The sequence below is a fragment of the Calonectris borealis genome, chromosome 12, assembly GCF_964195595.1.
Source record: "Calonectris borealis chromosome 12, bCalBor7.hap1.2, whole genome shotgun sequence".
NCBI classification, from domain to species: domain Eukaryota; kingdom Metazoa; phylum Chordata; class Aves; order Procellariiformes; family Procellariidae; genus Calonectris; species Calonectris borealis.
The window spans coordinates 6759765-6783418 of NC_134323.1; the positions used below are offsets into that span (position 1 = coordinate 6759765).

Here is a 23654-nt window from a genome sequence, read left to right on the forward strand (position 1 = left end):
AAAGTAAAATAACCTTTAATAATCGCAACAATGCAATCTCAAGTTGTATGTACTGCTCTCAGTTGGCATTTAGCCATCCATCATTTGCTAGCTCATAAAGCTCTTCCCTCCCATCCCTGTTTCCCGGAGCTGTTGGCCTCTTTTCACCACTCCCTTCCCACAGGCACATACGACTGGGACCCAAACGCTCTTTTGTCTCTTCCTCTGGAACGCTGCTTTTTATCACATGGGAAAAGGGGGAGTTTTGCGAGCAGCTTCCTTGCTTCTTCGTTGTTGAATGCCACTTACAAACTCTGTCGACAGACACTTGGAAAGTATCTAACATGCTAGACAAGGAAACAGGTATAATTCAGAGGAAAACTGACCTTGATTGAATAGGGTCAAAATGCTTCAACCACCTCTTTCATTTGAAACTCCTCATTTACAGACTCACACTTCTTTCATTGTAGCTTAGAGTTGACATAAATATATGTGGATCTGTGTTAGTCTTAAAGATAAGAAGTTCAGCTAGATTTACTGACTTCCATGACTAATCAAACTCCTTGTGAAGATTAGAACAATTTCTCTCCTCAGAAAGGTGCAACACCAGAATTGTTGAGAGCACCAAAATTTATTTTCAGAAATCCGGTTCAGATATTCCCCAGGTATTAGCATCTAGCAGACAAGTTAAAGCTCCACCTTCCTAATTCCCAGGTCTAATTGTATATGTTAATTAAGCTACTGAGAAAACACAAAAAGTACTGACCTCTAAATTATGTGTCTAAGAATTTGAATTTTCATCTTGGGGTTCAGAAAATTAAGGCTGTTCTTAGAAACATTTAAAGGCTGTAAGCCACCAAAGGCTTTTGAACAAAATTCTTGTGGTCATTTCCAGACTTGGTCAGTACTGATACTTCTTGAGCTTTCTGGTGCTGTCCAGAAACGTCGCAGGCCATTTTTGTTGAGTAGGCTAAGAATGGAGATTTACCAAAATATTTGATGAAGTTTTATATAGACTGCGTCCCAAGCATTTATTTGCTACATTATGCACCTCTTTCATCCAAACGTTTTTTGTTGTTACGGAAACCCATCCTAACGAGAGCTCTTTGACCCATGAAAACATTAGCCAACTAACAAAGTTTGCAGCTTTCAAGTAATTCTCAGTACTTCTGTTTTCATATTCTTTAAACAGCATCTTTTGCATTGTCCAAAACCACAGATGGCAGAGGCAGGACTTTCTTTCTCATCACTAAGGATGATTTATATCACACCAGCAGTAAAAAGGGACCTGCAAAAAGTGGAGATGTAATTAGAAGCACTTTAATGTCCTTTTACACTATTGGAGTAGCAGAGAGGAATCTTAAACCTGTGTCCTTATCCCTTTTGTTTCTTTGCTGGGAAGTGCTTCAGCTAGGACTGATGTGGACTGGGAACTGGGAATTCCCCCTCTCTGGAACTGCTGAAGAACAGCTACACCAACGCACTCAGCACAAGCACGCTTCTTCACATTTGTCTTAGGTTAGCACATTCCTTTATTTAACTGTCTCTGATCTGACTATATCTGATCATTCCTTCATCTCATTTTCACTTAACCTTTTGCCCTCTACATAGACTAAGCATCCTATCAGATATCTCCCAAGGGACCTTCTTCCCCCCCCCCCCACTCCCCTTCCTCCACTCTTTCTCCAATTTAGGTGCTTTACGCTACTCCTGGTAATTTACCTGATTACACGGAAGGAGCTGTAGATCTTTTTATAATTGCTGTTTTACTTAAAACATTGATTCTTTAGGTCCTCTCTATTTTCAGGTCATCACACCTCACTGGATGTTTCTCTGGTTTAATGAGCAGCACAGAAACCATCGAGAGGACCAGAGAATGGGGGTCGTTGTACATTCTTATATTTGAAAGCCGCTCTGTAGCATCTGCAAGAGGATTCTTGGCACCTGCCTAGTTAAACTGGATGTCCAATGTTATCTCTCCAGGCAAGTAAGATTCTGGCAATCACTGTAGTCCTATTTCACTTGTTCTCAGTCTTTTTGACACAAACACATTAATTCTCCCAAGCTCCTTTGGCAGCTGTAAGAAGTTCTCTTTTTTTTTTAATATGATTGATAATATTGAATGTTTCTTTTAACCTTTTACTGCCATTCCTGGGCTATGTGATAGTTTCTCTATTCGGATGTTAATCTCCAGCATGCAGTAGCACATCTTCCAATCACCTACTCATTATGGAGCTCATTTGTAAAATGCTGCTGTTTAATTTACGACTGCCTACGAAGCTCCACCTAGCACTAGCCCTACAACGTATAATGTCATTCTCCCAACACTCCCACTGTCAAAGGTCACATAAAGCAAACCATTGCTTTATACAGAAACTCCTTCTAGTTTAACACAGAAGGAATGGCAGCCCTTGAGCAAAATTTGACTGTACAGTTTCATATGATGCACTGGAAAGAAATACGTTCTGGAAAGGGTGCCAATAATGCAGGTTCTCTGGTTCAATGCAGGAAATGACCCAGCTGAATGTACTGGCAAAAAATGTCATCATTTTCTTCACTTTCAATTTCTCAGGAAAAAAAAAAAAATATTGTCTGAGGAGACACAAATATATAAAAACAAAAAGACCTCCCAGGCTGACTTGAAATATGTTCAAACTACACATCCACTCCCTGCTCCCTAGAACCCAGTAAATATTTCTTTGGCCCCACTAAGTATTTCAGTCTGAACCCAGGAAACCTCAGACTGACCTTGGAAATAAGATTCCTCATTTTCAAAGTAAATGTCTCAGCCACGTTACTGGAGGAGTTGCACTTTTCTGATTGAAACATATAAAAGTTGTCTCTTTTGGCAAATGGGGTAGATTATACTGTGGGGAACCGGTTGTTTTCCCAATTAACTGACCATAGGCACTTTCAAACTCTTTTTCTCAACTTTTATACCCCAGTACAATGCTGGTGGCAAGGTTAAAATATCTAATTTAGGCCATTGGGAGTAGGGTTAAGCCCATGTAAAGCAGTAGAGCCTATCTCAATGAAGATACACTGACCTACCTTGCTGATCATCTGGTGCATGTCTCTACAGCGATTTTGTTCTGTCTTCTCTTCAGGTTGTATTGGATGGTTTAACAGCATTTGATGCTCTAGTGTCCTTTTAGCTTACCTTGAATCCCATTTGAGATTTTAGATTGCATATATCTGGATTTGATTAGCTTTGTCAATTTGTTTTCTTCTTCTGTTTTTCTCCTCTGCCAGCTGTGTTAACTCTTCTTTCATTCAAGACAAGATCTCACTCCCTGATGGGATATAATGAAAATATGCTTTTGAAACCGTCTTGGACATCATCTTCTGACAACCTCTGGCTCATATTCAGGTATAAATTTCCCAGGTCTGGTTATCCGTTCTCTGTAGAAAAGTACAAGCGGATGGAACGTAAGGACAAGAAAGGTCTCAGATACCTCTTGTGGTGACTGGTTGATGTCTATCAACTGATGCTGAAAATTATTGTGGCCACAGCCTTCCTTTTAATATCATAGCTGCTTTCAGGACCTCAGACATAACTGCATTTTGTCCGATCATCTTGTCTAAAACAGACCAAAACAATAAAGGTGGACACTTTGATTGGCATCTGCCATACTAATTGAATTAAACTTGGCTTTAATTCTAACAAAAAAGCAAATGTGGTATTGGGCGTTAAATAAAATAAGCTGATGCTTTTTCTAAATCAGCCTTTTAGTTTTTGCTGCAGCTTGAGTTTCCCACTTGAGGCCAACCAGAATTGTTGAAATGCTGTCAGCTAGTATTTCAGAGAGGCTTCTGGTCCAGGGCACCAGTGCAGACATCCAGCTGCCCAAGACGTGGCCCTTGCACCCTCATCATGTCCTGCTGAATCTTGTGTGTGCTCAGGGTTTCACTAGGTTGCAGGCTGTAGCCACGTGGTGCAGATTTAAGAGCTCCATGGGGCTCAGGTAATATTCATACATCTGAAGAGGACACTGCTGTCCAAACAGAATGAACCTTTGAACTTTGTTAGGTTTTTGATATGATGTTAAGCCTCAGATTTATAAAACCAAAACAGAACAAAACAAAAGCTTGCTTGCTTTCATTCTGGTTTCTGATTCTGCACTAAATTGTCAGCGAAGCAGACCTTTTACCTATAAACAGATGGCACACAATTCTGTGGGATTTTCCCACATTTGATGAACACACATCAAGTCCATTTACATGAGCATGGAAAATATTAAAATGACTACCAGGTCTGTGTAGTGTAAGACACCTGGAGCACATTGCTGCCAGCAAGCTTCTGAGGTGGGGATATTCTGGCACACAGTCACGGTTCTGGGGACTGGGCCATTTTTGACTCAGGTTATTGCATCTTTTGACACCTAAAGACATGTTCACCTCTGACCCAGAAACATCTGCAACGTCAAACTATAAAAACGGGAATGGAAATGTAGCCTCTTTTTTTCCCTTACTGTTATTTTTATTTTCTATTGAAAAGGGTTTTAAAAGGCCTATGAAATGAAAAATTGCTTTTTTGCCATAGTTGCAAAACTCATTTCACTTTTTATCTGAGATGCGCTTGTAGCAAATTTCCAGAGTTGAAAAACTAATACAATACCCCGCTTTGAGGACCACAGTCCAAAGCACCGAGCACAGCACAGCCTGCAGCTCGCAGTGCTGGAGGCAAAGGGGGGAACCGCCACAGTGACCAGCCTTGTCCTCGCTCCCACCATTCACCCAGACTTTTTCTCACCAGCTTATATAGCCTGCAAAGTTCTTGCACATTCTGACTTTCCTTCCTGAAGTAACACTGACTGATTTTTACTCACCAAGCCCTCTTTTGCTCCTTCTGTGAGGGACAAATTTATAAATATCTGGGCCGTTACTGCTGCTCCTCTGATATGGCCCATCATCAGAATACCAGCTCTACTGGTGACTGCACAGGTGACTGTAGTTTCTTATATGAGATATCAGTATACTAACACCAATTTAAGTCTTTCTTTCACCTTTCCTGTTATGATTTGCTCCTGCAATTTATATGCACACAGATTTTTTTTTTTTTTACTTAATTTTGCCTATTAACTTTTGGCTGAAAAAAAATGGAGCTGGGACCTTTCTGTGTGTCGGTTTGCCCTCCTATAGGATGAATTTGCATGGTTTGTATTAGAATGTGACTATCTTTGCATGAATGGCACTATAGAAATCCACAGAATTATTATTTTGACTTTCAGCTATGGTATAATGTAGTCAATTTTTTGTTTCATTTAACATGAGAGGTAGTATATAGGGCAGAGCGACATACTACGTTGATAGATGGGGTATTGCTGTGGTTGAGTTTGCCAAAATTAACACATTTCCTATTGGAAAAAAAAACTTTGGAAAAGTTTCTCTTTTCTGAGTACAAGCATTTTATGTTAGAGCCTTAGAGCTGATTCTGTCTCTCCTAAGTTATAAACCCTTATGGATGTACCATAAAGATGTCCACCTAATGCAGAGAAAAGCAGATTAATTGATCACAGTAATATATTCTTATCCACTGAATAGAGCATTCCACACATTGTTTCTTGTTTTGTTTCTGGCTTGTAAATCTTCATTGTAGAATACAAATGAAAATGACCCAAATATGTATTATTTATGAATAGGACTCTCAGATATTATGCTTTAGATTGATTGTGTTAGACAAGATATAACAGAAGCACAATAAGTCAATGAAAAATAAAAAGCAGCAAAAATGTTTCATGCTAAAAATGTAGTTCTAGTGACACCTCTTATATAAAGGACATTTCCAACACATTGACATTTATATTTATCATGGCTGTGCGTGTGATTTACAGTTGTCTGAGGTACTGAATATCAGGAATATCCATGCACATACACACCCCTTTTGAATGATGGTAAGTCATAGACTGCTGCATTGCCCCTTATACAGCAAGCTTTTCCTCCCCTTTTTATTTTTCTTCTCTAGCTTCAGGGAGGCAAAGGAAGCAGTAGATCAATAGGGTGTCTTGACTGAAGTTGCCTGCAGCACTTCCATTTCTCAGACTGGACACTGATGCTAACTATCAATAGCAATAAGAGGCTGTCTCAGACAGAATTAAGGCTCCTTCTTCTGCATGGCTGTCTGGTGCTTACTGATAAACATCTTGTGCACAGGATTGCAACAAATAAACCATTTCAAGTGTGCAAACTAGCCACTGTCATTCTTTCTATTGATACTTGCTCTGGGGTGAAGGGACTGATAGTTATTTTCATATGGCTGATAACACGTTAGATAAGAGTACAGACGGATAATAGTACAAAGGCATAATGCAATAAAGTGTGGAAAGATCATTGATGAAATTCTCTGTGCTCCTATAGGAACCCTGAGACAACAAAAGACAAAAATATTGACTTATGTTTAAACTACTTAAGAGAAGCTACAGCTAAATTTAACCATTTATTAACCTCTGATTTTTAGGTAACGTTAAAGACATCCTGCCAAGCTATTTTATTCAGATGTTATTCATTTTTACCACTCCTCTGGATTTGCAAGTTTAGTCTGGAAATAAAAGCTAACAGGGGCTGGATGCGGCTGTGATAGAGATGGGGAGGTGTTGGGCAGCATCATGGTCACTTGTCATTTGACCTGAGCTATACACCACACTAGCGGTTGCTAATTTTGGAAGAACTGAGCCTCTTTAGCTTCCCTCCCTGCAAAAAATCAATTTCTCAACTGATCTATAGCTCTGTAGCGCATTCCTTGTTTTCACCCTGAATAAGGATGAAGAATCAGGTTCTCATCCACCCACATGAAACCACCATTAAAATACCCTGGCCCAGATCTTCCTGGTGGTAAGTCCCGTTATAACTCTGCTTAAGTCAGATACCCAGTAGAGTTATGCTAATTTGCATCAAATGAAGAGCTTACAGGCTAATCAGGGTTTATTTCTCTTTTAATTTTCCTCTAACTGGTGTGGGGGAAGTGGTTCAGATGCTCTGCTGGAAAATCAACAGAGCCTTATTTCATATCCTCCCTCTGTGGAGCTCTAAACGTTTACAGGAGCAAACAATTTGGCTCCGAGACATCTCCAGCGTTATATGAAGTGGTGCTTTTCAGATTAGGAGGCTGGTTTTCTGAGAGAAATTTCAGTGATCCATTTTAAGTTTCAGACTATCCCAAACAAAATGCTTAAATAGCATTGTTTTCTTTCATAGTAATTTTTATGTTAAATCTAACAAAGGCTGATGGGTTTTATAGGATGAGATTATTCTGAAGATAGTTCTGATGTTGCTGAATTTTTAAATTAAGATGGTTGATGAGGAAATAAACCAGAGCCTCCAAGACTTTAGGGACACCAGTTCTGCATAATCCTACTAAAAATATTTGCATAAGACAACTCCTGAATAAATGTCTATGAACTTTGTCTTTGAAAGAAGTGAAATAAATTGTTAACTGGAATTTAATTTCGAGGGGAAAAAAAACCCTACAACGTGTGGATTAATTGCTTACTGATAGACATTTTCACTTTTTCTTTGTCTCTGCGCCATACCCTGCAATCAGACTTGCCCATCACACAAGAGCAGTATGGGCGTGGAATAGTGTGTGTAGCCTGCTCAGAATCACTGCTGTTATTAACTGTCCGCCAGTATAGAACATGTACATTTTACATTAATACGCTGATTAGCGAGACAGAGCACGCAGTCTCTAGCTAGTGAAGCTGGAATTTCAGAAATAGCTTGGCTCTTCACTTTGATTATTTTCTGGCTGGAGAGTTGGAGTCAAACTAATTCATTTTGTAAACATTACTGGTCATTCATGTACAGTACATTGCATGAATCAGTGTAGGACAGTCAGATGGGTGCAAGTTCAAAAGTCCAGATGAAAATTACTGTTTCACTGTATACAGTATAATCCCTGTACAAAGTAAGAAGGATCATATCCCTTTACCCAGGCAAAATTTCCACCCCCCAAAAATTGAAGGGTTTTCTCAAGAAAGGTGAAAAGACAAGGGTCCTAGCTATTTGCTGACGAGCAATCCACCCCCTGCACCCTAACAGTCAGCTTTCAACAAATATTTATACAGTACAGGGATACAGCTATAGCCTCAACATTTCAGCCCAAATATTAGGCCACAACCTCAGCTAGTCTAAATTGACGTCGTCCTATTGGCTTCAGTGGCATTGCAGTGATTTACAATAGCTGAGGTTCTCACTCCTACTCTTTCCTCAGTGCCTCTGACAGAGCATGCTCGACTTACTTCTTTCAGCTGAGGAGTGGATTATTTTTGAAGTAAAAATTAAATTAAAAACCAAGCTCTTCATCCTATTAAAGTTTCTGCCCAATGTTAAGAGGGGCTCAGCAAAAAGGAAGATATGTTACAAAGGTGAGCATGAGCTTTTTGTTGCAGAACAGTACTCAGCTGAGTTGGGGTGCTAAGGCAGAAAGCCACTCAAAAAAAAGTAATCGGCTCTTCCGCTAAAAAGAGATTTTTTATATATATATATATAATATATATATGGTTATTTACAAAACATATACGTGCGCACACACACATAAAATCTGGGTTTACTGCTCCCACTGAAGAATTCTATTGTGTGTGTTAGTTTTAACAGAAGTTATGCAGAGATACAAGCACACAGTTGTGTATTATAATATTTGTTTCTCAATGTCGCTAAGCCAGAATTCTTTAAAAAGATATGAAGTCTTCATTTTTCCCTGGTTTTTCAAGACAGGAAATATTAGTAAAGCAATTTTTTTTTTTCCAATGGTAAGTGACTTGAAGCTGGAGACAGAGAAATGGATTACATTACATATTTTCTACACAAACATAGGGATTAATTTAAATGATTCCCCTAAATCAAAATAACTAGACTTTTTGGCAGCCTTTGAAGTTTAATGAATGTTTATTCTTGCCATCAAGTGTAGGTTTTGGGACATCCTGCAGGACCACTAAAACAAGATGATCTAAAGCTATTTATGTAAAATAAGCCAAAGCCAAGATGTTTGTATTAAAGTTATGAAGAAAATGCAAGTATTTAAAAGTGGCTAATATTTTGTTTAACGAATTCTAAGCAAAAGTTGCAGAGTTGTTCCCACTGTGCTGTGTCTATAGTTTAGGGCCTATACATTAACTACAGTTCCGATGATTTCAAAAGTAGACTTGATATAGAACAGGTCTCTTCTGTAGCTTGTATGCTCTCCTAGGTCTGGTTTCCACTCTTTCAGGGACACAGAAAAGCCAGCTTTGCTCTTATCTTTCAGAATACATTTGGAATTCCTTTCAAATGTCTCTTATCGAAGTTGACAAGAAGTACCTATTACTTACAGACATTTCAATGCAGGTTTTCTGTAGAGGAAAATTAAATCAGGTCATGAGATGTAATAAAGCAGACATAGGATTTCCAAATACATTTTATTTCTTTCATGGTTAATACTTTTTGAAGTACACTACTGAAATGCTGCATAAATGTAAAACCTGGTTTGCCTCTGATGACTATGATTGACTAAAACAGTAGGTAATATTCTTGGAGATATTTAGCTTCTGATAATTCAGCCATACAGACGTTCTCTGGTTTTTTTTTTTTTCCTTCTGGAGGGCCATTTTCACATATACAAAAAACCCTTGAAAACTAGATTTTTTTTATATCTAAAATTCACAGCATGTCTTGCAGTTAAATTGCCACCTTAGAGGCCTTTTTTAAATTTCATTGAAAATGCATATTAAATCAAAGTGATAGACACATGTAATGTAAAATGTCTGTCAACAATTAGAATCCCATTTGGAAGTTTGTAAAGCATAACAATTTAAAATGAATTTAAATTGAGAAGGAAAGTTTTTAGATTGAGAAGGAAAGTTTTAGCCTGCAGTACTGCAATTTTGTACAGAACAAATCCAGATTTTTTTTGCCGTTTTCTGAGTGAAAGAGAAATAAAAGAGCCAGAGCTTCTAATGCAGTTAGTTCACCATCATGTGTCAGTCAAGCAGCTTCATTCTTTCCACAATAAAGTCCAAATTATATTGATTATTTGATTTGGAAAGATATCATAAAGGAGTAAATATGCAAATAGTATAGCCCAATGTAAAATTGTGTTGCCCTGACATAGAATCGTAGAATAGCCCAGGTTGGAAGGGACCTCAAAAGATCAACTGGTCCAACCTTTCATTTTCAAGGAACTTAGAATACATTGCAGTTGAGCCACTTCATAAATTTGTGTGCTATGTATTGAAAAGTTCAACTGTTTTTATTGGGATAGACTAAATCCCTATCCAGTAACATCCACGGGGTTTGAAAAAATGCTTTGAGGGAAACTTTACAAAATTTCCTTTGTATTCTTCTAAGAGGATGACAAGTTTTACACACAAACCTCCTGGACATCTTGAAATCATAGGATCCACAGGCAAGCCGGACCACTGGAGCACTGAGGCCAAGTGCCTCCAAGGCCATTTTGGCCCTGGTCCTTGGCTCCACTGCTGCGGACTTACCTACCTCAATGGGGGGCCCAGGACTGGCAGTCAAAGGGATGTCTCTAGTGTAGAAAGAGCCTTATATGCTATAGAAAGCAGTATCTCACCTGTATCCTCTCCTGTTTGGTGATGCCTCAACTCCTCCAGCATGGTCTCTGCAGTTCAGAACAAGAAATCATTCAAAGAAGGGAACTGATCTCTCTTCCACCCTAGAAAAGAGTACATATCCCACGTAGAAAGGGCTCTTCATACACCAGCTGGAAAGGGACCTATTAAAAGATTGTCTGTAGAAACACTGGGCAGGTCTGTGCTGCCTTACTGATAGCTAGATAAATTTGGTCATGTGCCTGAGCTAAAAGTTTGGGCTGGCACCTGGATTTCCCCAAAGTCTTGGGCCTAGCAAAATGTGGGGTTAGATTAGGGTTTATGGCTAATATTTAATGAAGGCAATGTAAACATCTACAATATGGTTTGTCACAAAATGAAAGTATTTTCAATTAATTTCAAATTTGGTAACATATATTTATTTTTAGTTTTATAACATGCATGCTTCCAAGCAGTATTCCATAATGCCATCTTTCTACACTGAAATTAGTATAATCTTGTAGATATATGCCAATGCTTCAAGCACAGAACATTGCATTCTCTGTAGTGATACATAACTCCTTTAAGCAGATACACTTCCAGTGCTGATATACTTGTGTATAATTCTTCCAGATTAAATTCTGGCTGTTTCTAGACATTCCAGTTATCACTTTGATTGATTTTATGAGAATGACAATAAGGAAGCAGAATAATAAGAAATGCAAAGCATATTCTACAGTTCATTTCTGAAAGGAAAGTCAATTCCAAGAGAACTTTCTGTAGTGTGTTACCGGTTACAATTATTGCAAAAATAATTGTGTGCTATCACAAAAAAAAGGATGCAAATTTCCAGTAAAAGTTTTTGTCTTTGGTTATTTAGTATTTATATCGTCTTTGAGTCATCCCCTTGAAAAGCCAAGATTACCTGTGATTAGCAGATTTGAACAGGTGGCTTAAGGCGCTGTACTCCTAAAATGTCACGGTTGTTTTGCTTAGGGAAGCAGTGAGTGCTTTCCCCGTCACCAGCAAGCAATTCCTGCAGGCTGCCCTGAACATGGCAACCAGCACCAGCTACAGGATTTTGTTGCTCTAGGCAAAACATTAAACGTAGGCCCCTCACAAGGCACAGTCACTAGCACAAGAAAGTGTTACTAAACATTTTGCAGCCCTAGGCAGCTGCATGCTCTGCGTGGCTGGTGGTGGCAACGCTGGCCCTGAATGTAGATTTACCTATCTCTCACCCATTAGGCTCACGTCCATCTCACTTTTTACCTTTACACTGAGTTTACCTAATTGCTTCTGCTCAGTGTGACTCCCATCGCTGAACACGGGCAGGTCTTGTCCTACTTTGGAGCAATCCATTACCAGTGGGGCAAGGGAGCAGCAGGTCTGGCAGCCCTTGGAGAGCAGCACTGGCTGGAATTGAATTTTGCTCTTAGAAAATTCTGGGAGTGAAACAAAGTAAGTGAATGCTACTGCTTGAACAGAGTGAGTGCAGCAATGTTATGAGATTACGTGTACAGTGCCAGAGAGGACAGTTCTGAAGGGGGAGGGGGGAATGAACCATATTTATTCTTTGTTTAATTCCACTTAATTCAGTACATTTATAATGCGTTTGGCTCTATGTTTTCATGAAACTGTTATTCTTGCATAATATAGCTTTGCTTGTACTTTCATGCAGCATAAAAATGGAAACTGCTTCAACTGCAGAAGCCAGGTTGAGTAAACTTTAGAGATAGAGCAAATGACTTCAAGCCCTAAAATGTATGGGAGTGCGAAGGTATGCAACTGTCAACTAAACGTATTAACAAAAGACATCTTACTAAGAGGTATGTTATTTACATGCTAATCATTGTCACTGGTGCCTTCTCTAGATCTTTTTTCTATGTAACGGTTGTTTACGCTCGTCTGAAGTTAATAATGGGCCTGATCTGGCACACTCGCACAAATACAGCTCCTCTCAGAAATCAGTTTGTATAGACTGGGGGCTTAGACACATATTTTATTTGCAAACAGCTGGAACAGCTTAAGAAGTTACCGTACCACGCACTATTGCCCCATGCAGGAGATTTCCATCCCTTGCTGGCGGAGGATGTCATGCAAACATTTTTGCTAATGCTAGCGCAACACAGACTGGGAGAGCCCACCCGCCGATTGCCCCAGCTCAGCTGGTGGGACAGTGTCTTCCAGGCGTGGGGCAGTGACAGTCAGTGGCCAGAAACAACATATTTGATCATCACAGTTAGCCCCTGATGGAAATTTGCTCACGTGCAGTTCTAGTTGGAAACACTGCCCATGCTACCCTGTCAATGCCCTGCTTCCAGCACAAGGATGAATTTCACCAATAATGTGTTTGGGATTGGGCACTTGCCTTGCAAACTTCTGAGGACGAGAAAAGTGCCTTTTCGTGGTCTCAGAAGTGAGTTTATGATGTATCCTGCAGTTTTACAAACGGATATAGAATAAGCACTGGTGTTTGATGCAAGTTCTTCCTAAACGTACTATGTTGCCTTATATTCAAGTATGATTCTCCTCCTTCTGCTCTGCCTGTTGCAATACGCACATGACATAGTGCCTTTAGTATGATCTAAAACTTACTCAAGCTTTAAATTCTTATTTGGGCAGTGCTTCTAGGGTGTCAGTGGCTAGGAGTGAGTTCAGATGAGCTTAATGATTGTGTGCAGTCCTGGGGAGAGCCAACTAGACTGCAGAAAGCTGCATACTACATGCAAATAAATGTGTTCTGCAATCCTGGACACTCCATTTGAGATGGGATATGAAGTTCTGTGAAGTTCTGTAACACAGAATATGTAACTCGGTGAGATTCAAGAAATAGTTTGTACAGCCATGCTGGAAGTCCAAGCTTACCATATAAGCATTAAAGAACAGAAACAATTTTTCTAAACCCAAATCTGGTTTCTGGATTTGTGAGGAAGGATCTTGTCTTTTTAAAGTCTCTTTTTGAGGATTGCTTTTTTGATCTTGTGACTTGAGCTTTTCTTAGGGAAGGAAAGGAAATTGTGAGTTTTGTCTTGTAGGTGGCAACTGTATGATCTTGCGTTCATGGAACAGTAGTTTTCAAGGCTATCTCATGGAACAGTAGTTTTCAAGGCTACCTCTGGGTCACTGATGTAGTATCTGCCGATAGTTCGCTAAGAGCTGGCTGGCAGCTCAGTGCTCAACTCTTCTCCCTCTTGCCTGCTGCAGAGTTGTTTTAAGAAATCAGAAACTCCTGGAGTTATCTTTTGAAGTAGGTGATGGCTGTTGTTGCCATCTGAACATTGAATGATCGCTAGTGGGAAGAAAAGGGCGAAAACGCAGCTGGGGGATCAGATTGCTCCACGAGGAAATGGGCTCCCCACAAGACGCAGATAATGTGTGTGCAGACCTGTGAGCACACACATTTACACTCAGAGGCATACATTTTGCACACTGCTGTTGCAGACCAATTCTACTACTAACAGGCTGGCCCAAACCGGGGGCAAAAGGTGGATTGTGAGGACTCTTACTTAGCTCAGGCATGGAAAGAAGAACATTATTCATGAGGCATTTACTTTATTGCAACTAGCGGCTGCCAAGCCAGCTTCTTGTGTTGATGCAGAGAGTATGACAATTTTCACGTTGTAAACACCATGCATTAATCAGGGCACCTCAATATTATGCAAACAAAATGTATGTACTTACAAATGCTTCCACTGAATTTGAATCAAAAATATGTCATGAAAACGAGAGGGGTTGTCAGGTTCACTTCACCAGTCAAGAAATTTGGGACTCTACAGGCAACATTTCCCCTGAGGTTTGAGACATATTTATCCTGTAATTGCTGCATATTCTCCAGATTACAAATGAAACCTTAAAATGTAAATAAAAATGCACACTCTGTAAATCTGATTTGACAGTGAAAGTCTTTTTGTGACAACTTAAGGTTGTCTTACTTAAGGTCTTACTTTGTTAGATGATTACCTTGTAGAAAATCATCTGTATGTTCTATTTCACAGACAATTGCCATGTGAAATTTTGGCCTTCTATTTGTATTTTGACAGACTACAGAATTTTTGTGTAATTTTGTTTCAAAGGTAAGTAAATCCTGAGGGAACACTTTTTTAAGAACACATTTTTTTCCTTAAATATCCTGGAAAATACAACCCTCAGTCCTACTCCTTCATTTGCTTTTAAATGGCTCCCACCTCCATATTTTATACTATTTTAAATAGTGCCTTGTTAAAGAAATGATAGCTATGATAATTTTTTAAAAATCAACACTAAGACTCTTTTGTGACCTGGGTGCAGAGCAATTGTGACAGTGACGCCTTCCTACTGTATAAAGGCACTTTTCTTAAAGCAAGATATTTGGAGGAAACCTTGACTGCTAGCTAGTGATATCTCATCATCCGATATCAGATGTATTTTTTCATGACTCTTTTTTTGACATGTACATATTTCGGTGTCTCTTTTTTTCCCCTTTTTTTTCTGTTCTACCCAGAGTTATTTCTGTGATGAGAGACATCACAATATGTCTTTGGAAGATGTCTTTGCAGCCCAGAATGGTTTTTAAAATTTTGTATCTAGGGAGAAATCTGTGTCAGTTCATTTCTAAACTTCTGTTTTTCTGGTGGAGGCACATGGTAGCTTTATTTGGCTGTGATACACTAGGATATAAAAAAAAAAAAAAAATTAAACTGTGATGTAAAGGCATGTGGCTTGCAGAGAAAACTTCCCCTGTGGCATCAAATAAAAATCTTGGTTCTCTATAGAACTAATAGACTCATTCCGTCCATACATGATGACCACTGCGTAACAAATTGGTCGGAAAGATTTCTGACCTAAGCAGCATACCTGAAATAGCCTCTAATTTATTTCGTTAACCTAAAAAAAAGATATATAAAGGATAGAGCAGCGATACCTTGGGATCAATAATAATATTGAAATCAAGACATTTTCTCAAGTGTATGGTATTTAATTAAAAAATAATTTTATTTTTTTAACATGGGAAATAAGACATTCTGCTGTAAAAAACATATCAAATAGAGGAAATAATGATAGGCTTTAGGATGTGAGAGTATTTGTAATTACTAGGATTCTCTAGGTTCTCTGTGTAGTCATGTAAAAGTGCATGAAAGTCTTTTGCAGTGCTGCATATTTATCTTTCTGTATATTTTTCTTCTGCCTTGTGGGCTGTACGTACAGAATAGTTGCCTATACACTGATGTGGGATATTGTTAGTATTTTGTTATTCCTCGGGTTTTAACTCTCTTGCCCGCGAAAGAAGATTTTCCATCCAGCTTGTTTACTTCATGATTTATGTCTAAATTGACAGAGTCCTTCGGAGGCATTCGTGTTAAATTTGAAACAAACATATTTAATGCTCGTGTTGTAATAAAACAGCTAAAAGAGCAGATTAAAAAGATATGCACAGAGGGGTCTGATTGATTGAGGGATTGATTTTACTACTTTTCCCGTAGGTGGGTAGTGATGGCTGTAAATCTCTTGATAATCATTTCAGAAGCACCTTCATCAATAAACTCAAAAGGGACAGCTAGGTGTAAAAATTTGCCAGCCATCAGGTCAAACAAAAGGCAGCAAATGTGTAAAGAAAGAATTTAATTAAATAATCCCACCTTGGCCGGTTATGGCATTAGTCATGTTCATTTTTATCTCGGGGGCGGGGGAGTTCCCCATCACTGCGATTCTCTGGGATTTGGGGAGAGAGGGGGAGGCTCTTTCCCTCTCTTTTTTTTTTTCCTTTTTCCTTTAGCTCAACCCGTATTGCTCACGATTCAATTATGCGGCTAAAGGCTTGTGTTTGTGAGCAATGATCAATTATTAGTTGTCAGTAATAATGGAGAAGGATTCAATTCTGCTGCCCCCTCCCTTCTTTTTTTCTGGGGAATTATCATTAGAAAATAAATTTTTAAAAAAAAAGGAGAAGAGGGCAAGGGGGGAGGGAGCTGACAGCATGTCCACAAAAGTAGTCATACCTAAGCCCACACGGTCACAGGACTTGCAATGTCCGTATTGAATAGCGTGATCCAGGCTATTGATAATAAAACAATTCCAGATAGCTGGTGCTGGCTGCCCCTGGGTAGCTGCGCCCCAGGACTGTCTCAAAAGTTTATTATACATCGGAGCACAAAGCCAAGTTCCCAGCTGACTGCAGCATCTGGAAGCCCCTAATTACACACATTTCTGAAATATATGTAACCTGTGTTAGCTGAAAAAGGGCTTACTGGAGAGGTCAGCTGTAGCGACGTTTGAAACTCTTGTGCAGTGTATCTTTTTTAGTTAAAAAAAGGCAAAAGGAGAACATAGAAGACGGAGAGGACGAGAGGGGAAGGGAAAAAAAAAAAAGAGCAACTGCCCTGCTAACTGAAAAGCGGGTATTTTTGCAGTGTGAAAATGTGAATGGTTCGATTACACAGAGAAAGCCTTTTCCTGACAGTGCCTTAACTCCCGTGCAGAGGCAGCGTGCAGCCGCCGCGGTGCCGCAGGTCGGGCTGACCCTCCGGCTGCCTCCGCCGGCGGAGCCGCTGCCTCCGCGCACAGTCCGCCCTCCGAGCTGCTCCGGAGGTGAAAATTTGCAGAAAATATGAAATCAATTGGATTTCCCCCCCAGATCGTTATTAACGATGTATTATAACTATGTGGGGATTGGGTAGCTTTTAACCCCTGCGTGTTAAGGGTGTTGTGTCTGATCGCAAACCTTAATAACAATAATCCAGTCTAGTGTGTTGCATCTCATTGAAATCGTCTCTCAGCAGAATGAACTGCAAATTATCCCCTGTTTACCATCTCCTTTCAGTGCTCATCTCAATGAACTGGAGATCGATCCCCACCACGGGTGTCTTCCAGCCAGGCTGATTTGCATTGAAGCACATTAGAAAGCCTCCCACCTCCATTAAAAAGAATAATCCGAGGGAAAAAAAAAAATCTCCAAGGTGTGGCGGGGAGGGAAAAATATCTGTCACTGTCATTTGGAGCTTCGAGAGGGAAAACCCAAGATCAGAGTATTTACGCTTGTGAACTCTCACAACTTCTGTTAGAGACAATGACGTTTAATTGATGTATTGCTATCAACAACAATAAAGACCGATTTTTCTCTAGCCCTGGCAATGCTGCTCTGCCCCCACCCTTTCCCCACCCCTCCCGGCCCCCAGCGAAGGAGAGGAAAACAAACAATAAATAATCAAGCGGTCCTAGATGAAATACCAGGCGCCGCTCTATACACTAGCGAGGGAGAAGAGAAACGGAAAAAAAAAAAGTTACAAAACTTAATTTCTCCAGATTAATTTCTTTTTCTCTCAACTACTGTTTTTCTCCTTGTTGTTGCTGTTGTTTTTTAATTACCAGTCCACGGCCGCCCTTTTCCAGCCACGAAGCAAAGGTACTGCGCATCTGGGGAAATTTGTCTTAAGCTTAATCGACAAATGTATAATGAAATTGTAAACGCGAATAATTTGGGGAGAACGGCTAGATTAGAAACCGTGGGAAGCTAATGGAGTGATTGATACAGTTAGAAATACAGACACAGATGTGTAAATAGATCCGCGTGGGTATTTTGTGTGCATCTACGTGTGGCTAGCTACAAGTAACGTGTGCGTTTCTATACGTTCAGGTTCGGTTTCTTTCCCACTGTCTCAGGGTAAAGGAGGGTGACAGCCTGCGCTGAGTGTATCCATCTCTGCCGAAACATCTCTTTAAATATTCAGTGAAAAATAATGTCATGTGAAGTACCACCTATAGCAACATTATTATCTTCATTCTTCAACATCATCCCCGCTGATAGCTTCGTTTGTCTTTTTCTCAAAATCTACTGTACCAAATGCTGCGGGGAGGGAGGGGGCTCGCCCTGTGCAGAAATGAAAAGAAGCGTCAGTGACCGCTTTGCAACGCGGACTAAATACTGGAGTGGCACCTGGGAGGCTTTTTCGGTTCGTATGCGTTTGTTTGTTTGTTTTTTGCGGCTGTTGGTTTTTTTCACCCTGCTTGCTAAACGTTTTACAGTCTCTTTCGTTTAATAATGAGAAGAAAACGCGAGTGAGCCGGTTCCTCGAATGGGAAGATTTCTCCCTCTCTCCCTTCTCCTCTCGCTCGCTCTCTAGGTTTTACCGGCTCATTTGAAATTGAAATGAGTTGTATCTGATCAGCCTCCTGCTTTTACCGAGCGTTTGTTAATATTAATACGGGAAAAAGGAGTAGCTTCTACGGAAGAGTAAATAATCCAGCGGGGGGAGTGGGAGGAGAGAGCACTAGATGGGTCAGGGTGGAGGGAAAGAAATCGCCTGCGCTCCCGCTTCTCCCAGCTCAGAGTATTTCACAGAGTAACTTTTCGTGCACGGACCAGAGTGACACGCGAAGGGGTGCGGAGAGCAGAGCGCGTCGTGAGCACAGGGGGAACACACGCCATTCATCCACAGTGTACGTGTATCCTTGGATATACGAGATATTAAAGATAGCATTGTCTGTAGCCTCTTTGCAACTGTACTTTTTATTTCAAGATCGTGAAATTTTTTTGTAGGAGGTTCCTCCTCTGGAAGTAACACCCGGGCGTAAGAGTTTGATGCATGATGTGTGACATGGCAGGAGCGCAGTGCCTGCACGGTCCCGCTGGTGTAAATACCAGGAGTAGGCACAAACAGCGACCCGGGGGAGCGCACGGGCACACTGGCAGCCCGACCGGGTCAGCTCTGCCCGCGGAGCCCCGGCGGCAGCCCCTCTGCACTGGCCCGCAGCCCAGCGCCGAAGCCCGCGGACTTCGGCCGGCCCGGCGGAGGCTGCTGCGCGGGGCACCCGCGGGCCGCTCCGCGCCCCCCCGCCAGGCTGCGGACGGCCGGCGGCGCCTCCGGCAGGCAGATGCGCATCGCTCCCGCGCGGGCTGCCGCGTCCGAGGGGGAAACAAAAGTCGGGGCAGTCCCGCGGGGGATGGGGGAGCGGAGGCGCCCGTGGCGCCGGGGGGGAGCGGGACCGCGGAGCGGGGCGCGCCGCCCGCCCCGGCCCCGCCGCCGCTCGCACCGGCCTTCCCCGGGCGGTGGCGGGCGGATTGACTGCGGGCGCAGCCAACCGGCGCGGCGCGGCGGCCGGGGGCGGGGCGGCCGCCTGGTCCGCCCGCCGCTCCCAGCGGCGCCCTAATTGTCCTGGGAATGTGTGAGGTAAAAAACAAACCCTTCCTATTTTCAGCACCCCTCGGGGCCGTGATATATGGAACGAGAAGGGGGGGAGGCGGGCGAGAGCTGGGGGAGGGCGAAAATGGATCTTTATTTGCAAATGCGGGGACAAGAAGAAGGGAAAAAACCCAACAAGAAAAAAAAAGAAAAAAAAAAACCCAGCCGAAACTTTTTGCAGCAGCGGGACGGAGCGAGCGGCAGTGCGCGGGGCCGGGCGGCAGCCGGAGCGGGGCCGGGAGCGGGGCTCTCCCCGCGCAGGCACTTGCCGGGCGCCGCCGGGGTGCGGGGCCGCCCCTCCGGGCCCGCTGCTCCCCGCCGACAGCCCCCCAGCCGTGCGTCCTCCCCTCGATCGATTATTGCTTACCCTGCCCTCCCTCCGCGGGTCGGGCTTTGGGCGGGGGGGGTGGGAAGCATTTTTTTTTTTTTTTAAATAAAATGAAAAAAAGAAGAAGAAAAAAGAGAAATGCAGCGCAAAACTGAGGGAGGGAGGGAGGCAAGGGGAGCCCGTCGGGGCTGGAGGAAGGGGCGAGGGGAGACACATTCCTATAGTAACCGGGATGGCGCGATGCAGCCCCAGCTGGTTGCTAAGAGGGTTAAACTGTATCCAAACAGCTTTGGGGAAATCCAGCCCCTTCTCCTGCCACATGGATCGACTCATTGGGTGGGAGCGGCGGAGAGACAAGGGTCTCCAGCAAATCAGCGCCTAATTGATTAAGGCGAGCTGGTTTGAATAGAGCTGGCCATGTGCCAATCGCCTTTCAAAGAGCCCCTCTATGATTAATCGCAATGCATTATTGATAATCATAATTATAGCAGGACACATGCGCGGTGCGCGGAGGATTGGGGAGGCTGGGGGGGGGGAGGCTCGATTTCCGTAATTTTGAGAAGATTTTTTTTTAGTAATTTTTTATTCTGCCCCAGCTGATGTTTGAGCCAGCATGTCGCGGAGGAAGCAGGCGAAGCCTCAGCATTTCCAATCCGACCCCGATCTGGCCTTGTTATCCCAGCGAAATGGTGAGTTCTTCTCCTCTCCCTCGCACACATTTTAACACAAACACACACAAAATAGATCAACTTACCTTGCGGGGAGACGGGACCGCGCCGGGCAGCGGAGCGGGACAGCAGGATCTCCCGGAGTTACGTGCGGGGGGGTTCCTTCTGGGGTTTTGATCCAAGTTCTTGGCTTTTATTTTATTTTTTTAACTCAGCGTTTTGTTTCGCCTGTTTCTTAACGAAACTCCAAACTCTTTCCGTTTTTTGATGTTCTCCCTCCGCCCTCCCCCCGCGGGGCGGTCTGGCATCCTGAGCCCGCGGGAGATGGACCCGCGCCCCCCGCGCCTTTCTCCGCGCCCCGCGGAGCGGAGGAACAAAGTGGGGCTGCCGCGGGGAGGCTGATCCTGGAGCCCCGCGGGACGGATGCCCCGTCCGGCCACACACGCTGCTCGCGCCGTCCCCCCGAAAGGGGCGGAAAACCCCCCCGGGCACCCACTTTCTTGCCCCCCCCGCAACACCCCCGCGGACCCCAGCGCTCCCGCACCCCCCGCTCCCGCCGAGCGGGGGACGCTGCCCCGCCGCCGAGCAGTCCCGGCCTCCGACTGCACCAAAAGCTTCCTGGAGGCGGAAAAGTTGCCGCCGCCGGGCCGGGCCGTGGGGGGGATCGCCCCGTCCCGGGAGCTGCCGCCGCCGCCGTGCCCGGCTCCGCGCAGCCGCCGCGCCGGAGAGGGGCTCCGCGGCCGCCAGCGCGGAAGCTCGGAGCAGCACGGGGGCTTGCTTTATCTCCCTAAGGTTGCATTTTATTTTTTTTTTTTTTTCCTCCGTCTCCCCCTCCCCTCCAAGTCGGTGAGCGAGGAATAAACGCTGGCTTTGTGTCCACCAGGATTTGGAGAGGGAGCGTGTGAAACATCTTTTTTTTTTTTTGCCTTTTTTTTTTTTTTTTTTTTTTTTTTTTTGCCTTCCTCCCCCTTTTTCCCTCCCCCTCCGGGAGAAGGGGGATTCCGGAGGACGTCGGCGCAGCCCGGCGGGCGGTGGAGGGGACGTGCCCCTGCCCGTACCTGTACCGGGACGCGGGGCGACAAGTGGTCGGCGAGAGCCGCGGCCGGGAAGGTGGGGGCCGGTGGGGGCGCCCGGCCTGGGGGCAGCGTCCCCCGTGCGCCCGCCGCCGCCGGCCGGCCGGACCCCCAGCGGCCATGAGGAGGGCGAGCGCTGGGGGGCTGCGCGGGGACCCGCCGGCAGCAGGCGCGGAGGGCGCCGCGGGGCAGAAGCGCTTCAGGCGGGCAGGTAAGGGAGGGCCGGGGCGCGGCGGTGCCCCCTCCGCCGCCCGGCCCCGCCGGTCGGAAGCGCCTCGGACTTCCCCCGGCAACTTCCCGAGGAGGCGTTGGCGCGGGGCCCTCCGCTCCCGCGGCCGCTCCGCGCTGCGGCGGTGCCTGCTGCCCTGGGCCCGCCGAGCTGCCGCCCGGCCCGGCCCGGCCCGGCGCGGTGGCGGCCCCAGGAGCGGCGGTGCCGTGTGCGACGCGCCCTCGGCTGCGCGGGGGCGAAACGCGGGGTGAGGGTCCTGGGTTCCGCGCGATAAATAAGTCGCAAAGTTTGCGGGATGTTGTCCTGCCTCTGCGAGCACTTAGCCGGCTTCCAAAGTCCCTGCGACGCCCTCTTCGTAAACCAGCAAATATATAAGCGCTCGCTTCGCGTAGCTCTGCCGAAACATTTCCTAAAAGTCATTTGGTTCCTGGGAGGTGACTTCTGTTTTTTAGCTGAGTTTTGTGCGCTGTGAGTGCACTCGAGTTTTGCCGTTTGCTCAGCATAATCCCCTTTCTTATCTCAGTAAAAGTATTTATTTTTCTTCCGATATTATTTCTACTTCCTCTTGAAGTTTGGAGCAGGAGCTGGGGGAAACGTTAGGTTTTTATTTGTCTTTCATCGGCCTCCTTTGAAAGAATTTGGAACTTCTTAAAGTGAGCAGAGAAAGGGAAAGCTGAAATGGAAATTATCTTGCTGGGAAAGCAGAGAGGGATTTTTCACATCTTCACTTTGTATGATTGCATCTTTTGACATTCGCTGTCTTATTTTGTTTTTAGTAGGTGGAACAGGTCAAAACACCTCCAAGTATCTTTTGTAAAAGCAGCCGTTTTCTTCAGTTTTTAGTGTTTTGATCTGATTTTGCACATCATTTTCAAATGAAAGACAGTGGGAGTGTGAGAAAGGAATGTTAACTGAGCAGCTTTCCTGCCTGTTGCTAAAGGATGTACTTGAAGTAAGTTGGACTTTGCCTGAAATGATGGCATGGAAGTGAAGCTTTTGTTTAGTTTGTGTGGCTATCGTAAGTTAAATAAGTAAATAACGAAGTTTATTATTTTTAAAAAATACCGACCGGTTTCCTAGGAAAAGCAGTGTGCTTTACTATAAAATCTGTAGCAGCCTCCCCCCGCCCTTCTCTAGTAATGGTTTTAGGTTATGGCTGGTTTACATGCTTAGACGATAAGTTTTGAGCAAGTTGCCTAGAGGGTGTGTTTTGTAATGGTGTTTCAGGATTCAGAACGCTGAAATAGTATTAGCATAGAGCTCCCCTCCGCCTTTCCGGGGTCCCTAGCCCTGGCAGCAGCTTCACACTCGAGCAAAGCAGGGTGGGTGAGCTGTGGTGAGGACGAGTTTGCATTATATGCCTTGAAATTGCTAAACAAAACCTCGAAATTCCAAGCGCTCCGTTCTTCTCCTTTCATACTGTGAATTCAGGTTTGCTAATTCATCTACGGTTTGCGCAGGGATCAGCAAATTTAGCATCGCTAGTCTTTAAGACACTTGCAGTAAGGTACTGCTGGGCGGTATTTTGAGCGAATGAATAGAGTGGCCCCGTGAAAATTTCTTGCATCTGATTTGAATTCTGGTTTGTTAAAACTTTCTGCTATGGTTTCGTACCTAAAGATCGATAGGAAAAAAGTTCATCAGACTGCAACAGCATGGTTTTTTTTTTTGCTTTTTTTTTTTCTTACTG

The 23654-nt window shown here is 43.7% G+C and overlaps 2 protein-coding genes across 2 annotated transcripts in view; one reads left to right on the forward strand and one right to left on the reverse strand.

Annotated features, from left to right (window-relative positions):
* On the reverse strand, positions 1-23443 carry LOC142087013 (uncharacterized). Its single transcript, XM_075160719.1, has 6 exons — positions 23347-23443; positions 22030-22373; positions 20749-21871; positions 10532-10633; positions 3031-3381; positions 1-1267 (listed from the first exon to the last, which is right to left on the reverse strand). Exons 1-3 carry the CDS (start codon positions 23441-23443, stop codon positions 20861-20863), a joined length of 1452 nt encoding a protein of 483 aa, XP_075016820.1. The 3' UTR covers positions 1-1267; positions 3031-3381; positions 10532-10633; positions 20749-20860.
* Positions 20458-23654, forward strand: part of SALL1 (spalt like transcription factor 1) — a 14821-nt gene continuing 11624 nt past the window's right edge. Inside the window, exon 1 of the mRNA XM_075161167.1 lies at positions 20458-20683. Coding sequence (XP_075017268.1) covers positions 20608-20683 — 76 coding nt within the window. The 5' untranslated portion in view covers positions 20458-20607. The remainder of the gene's footprint in view (positions 20684-23654) is intronic.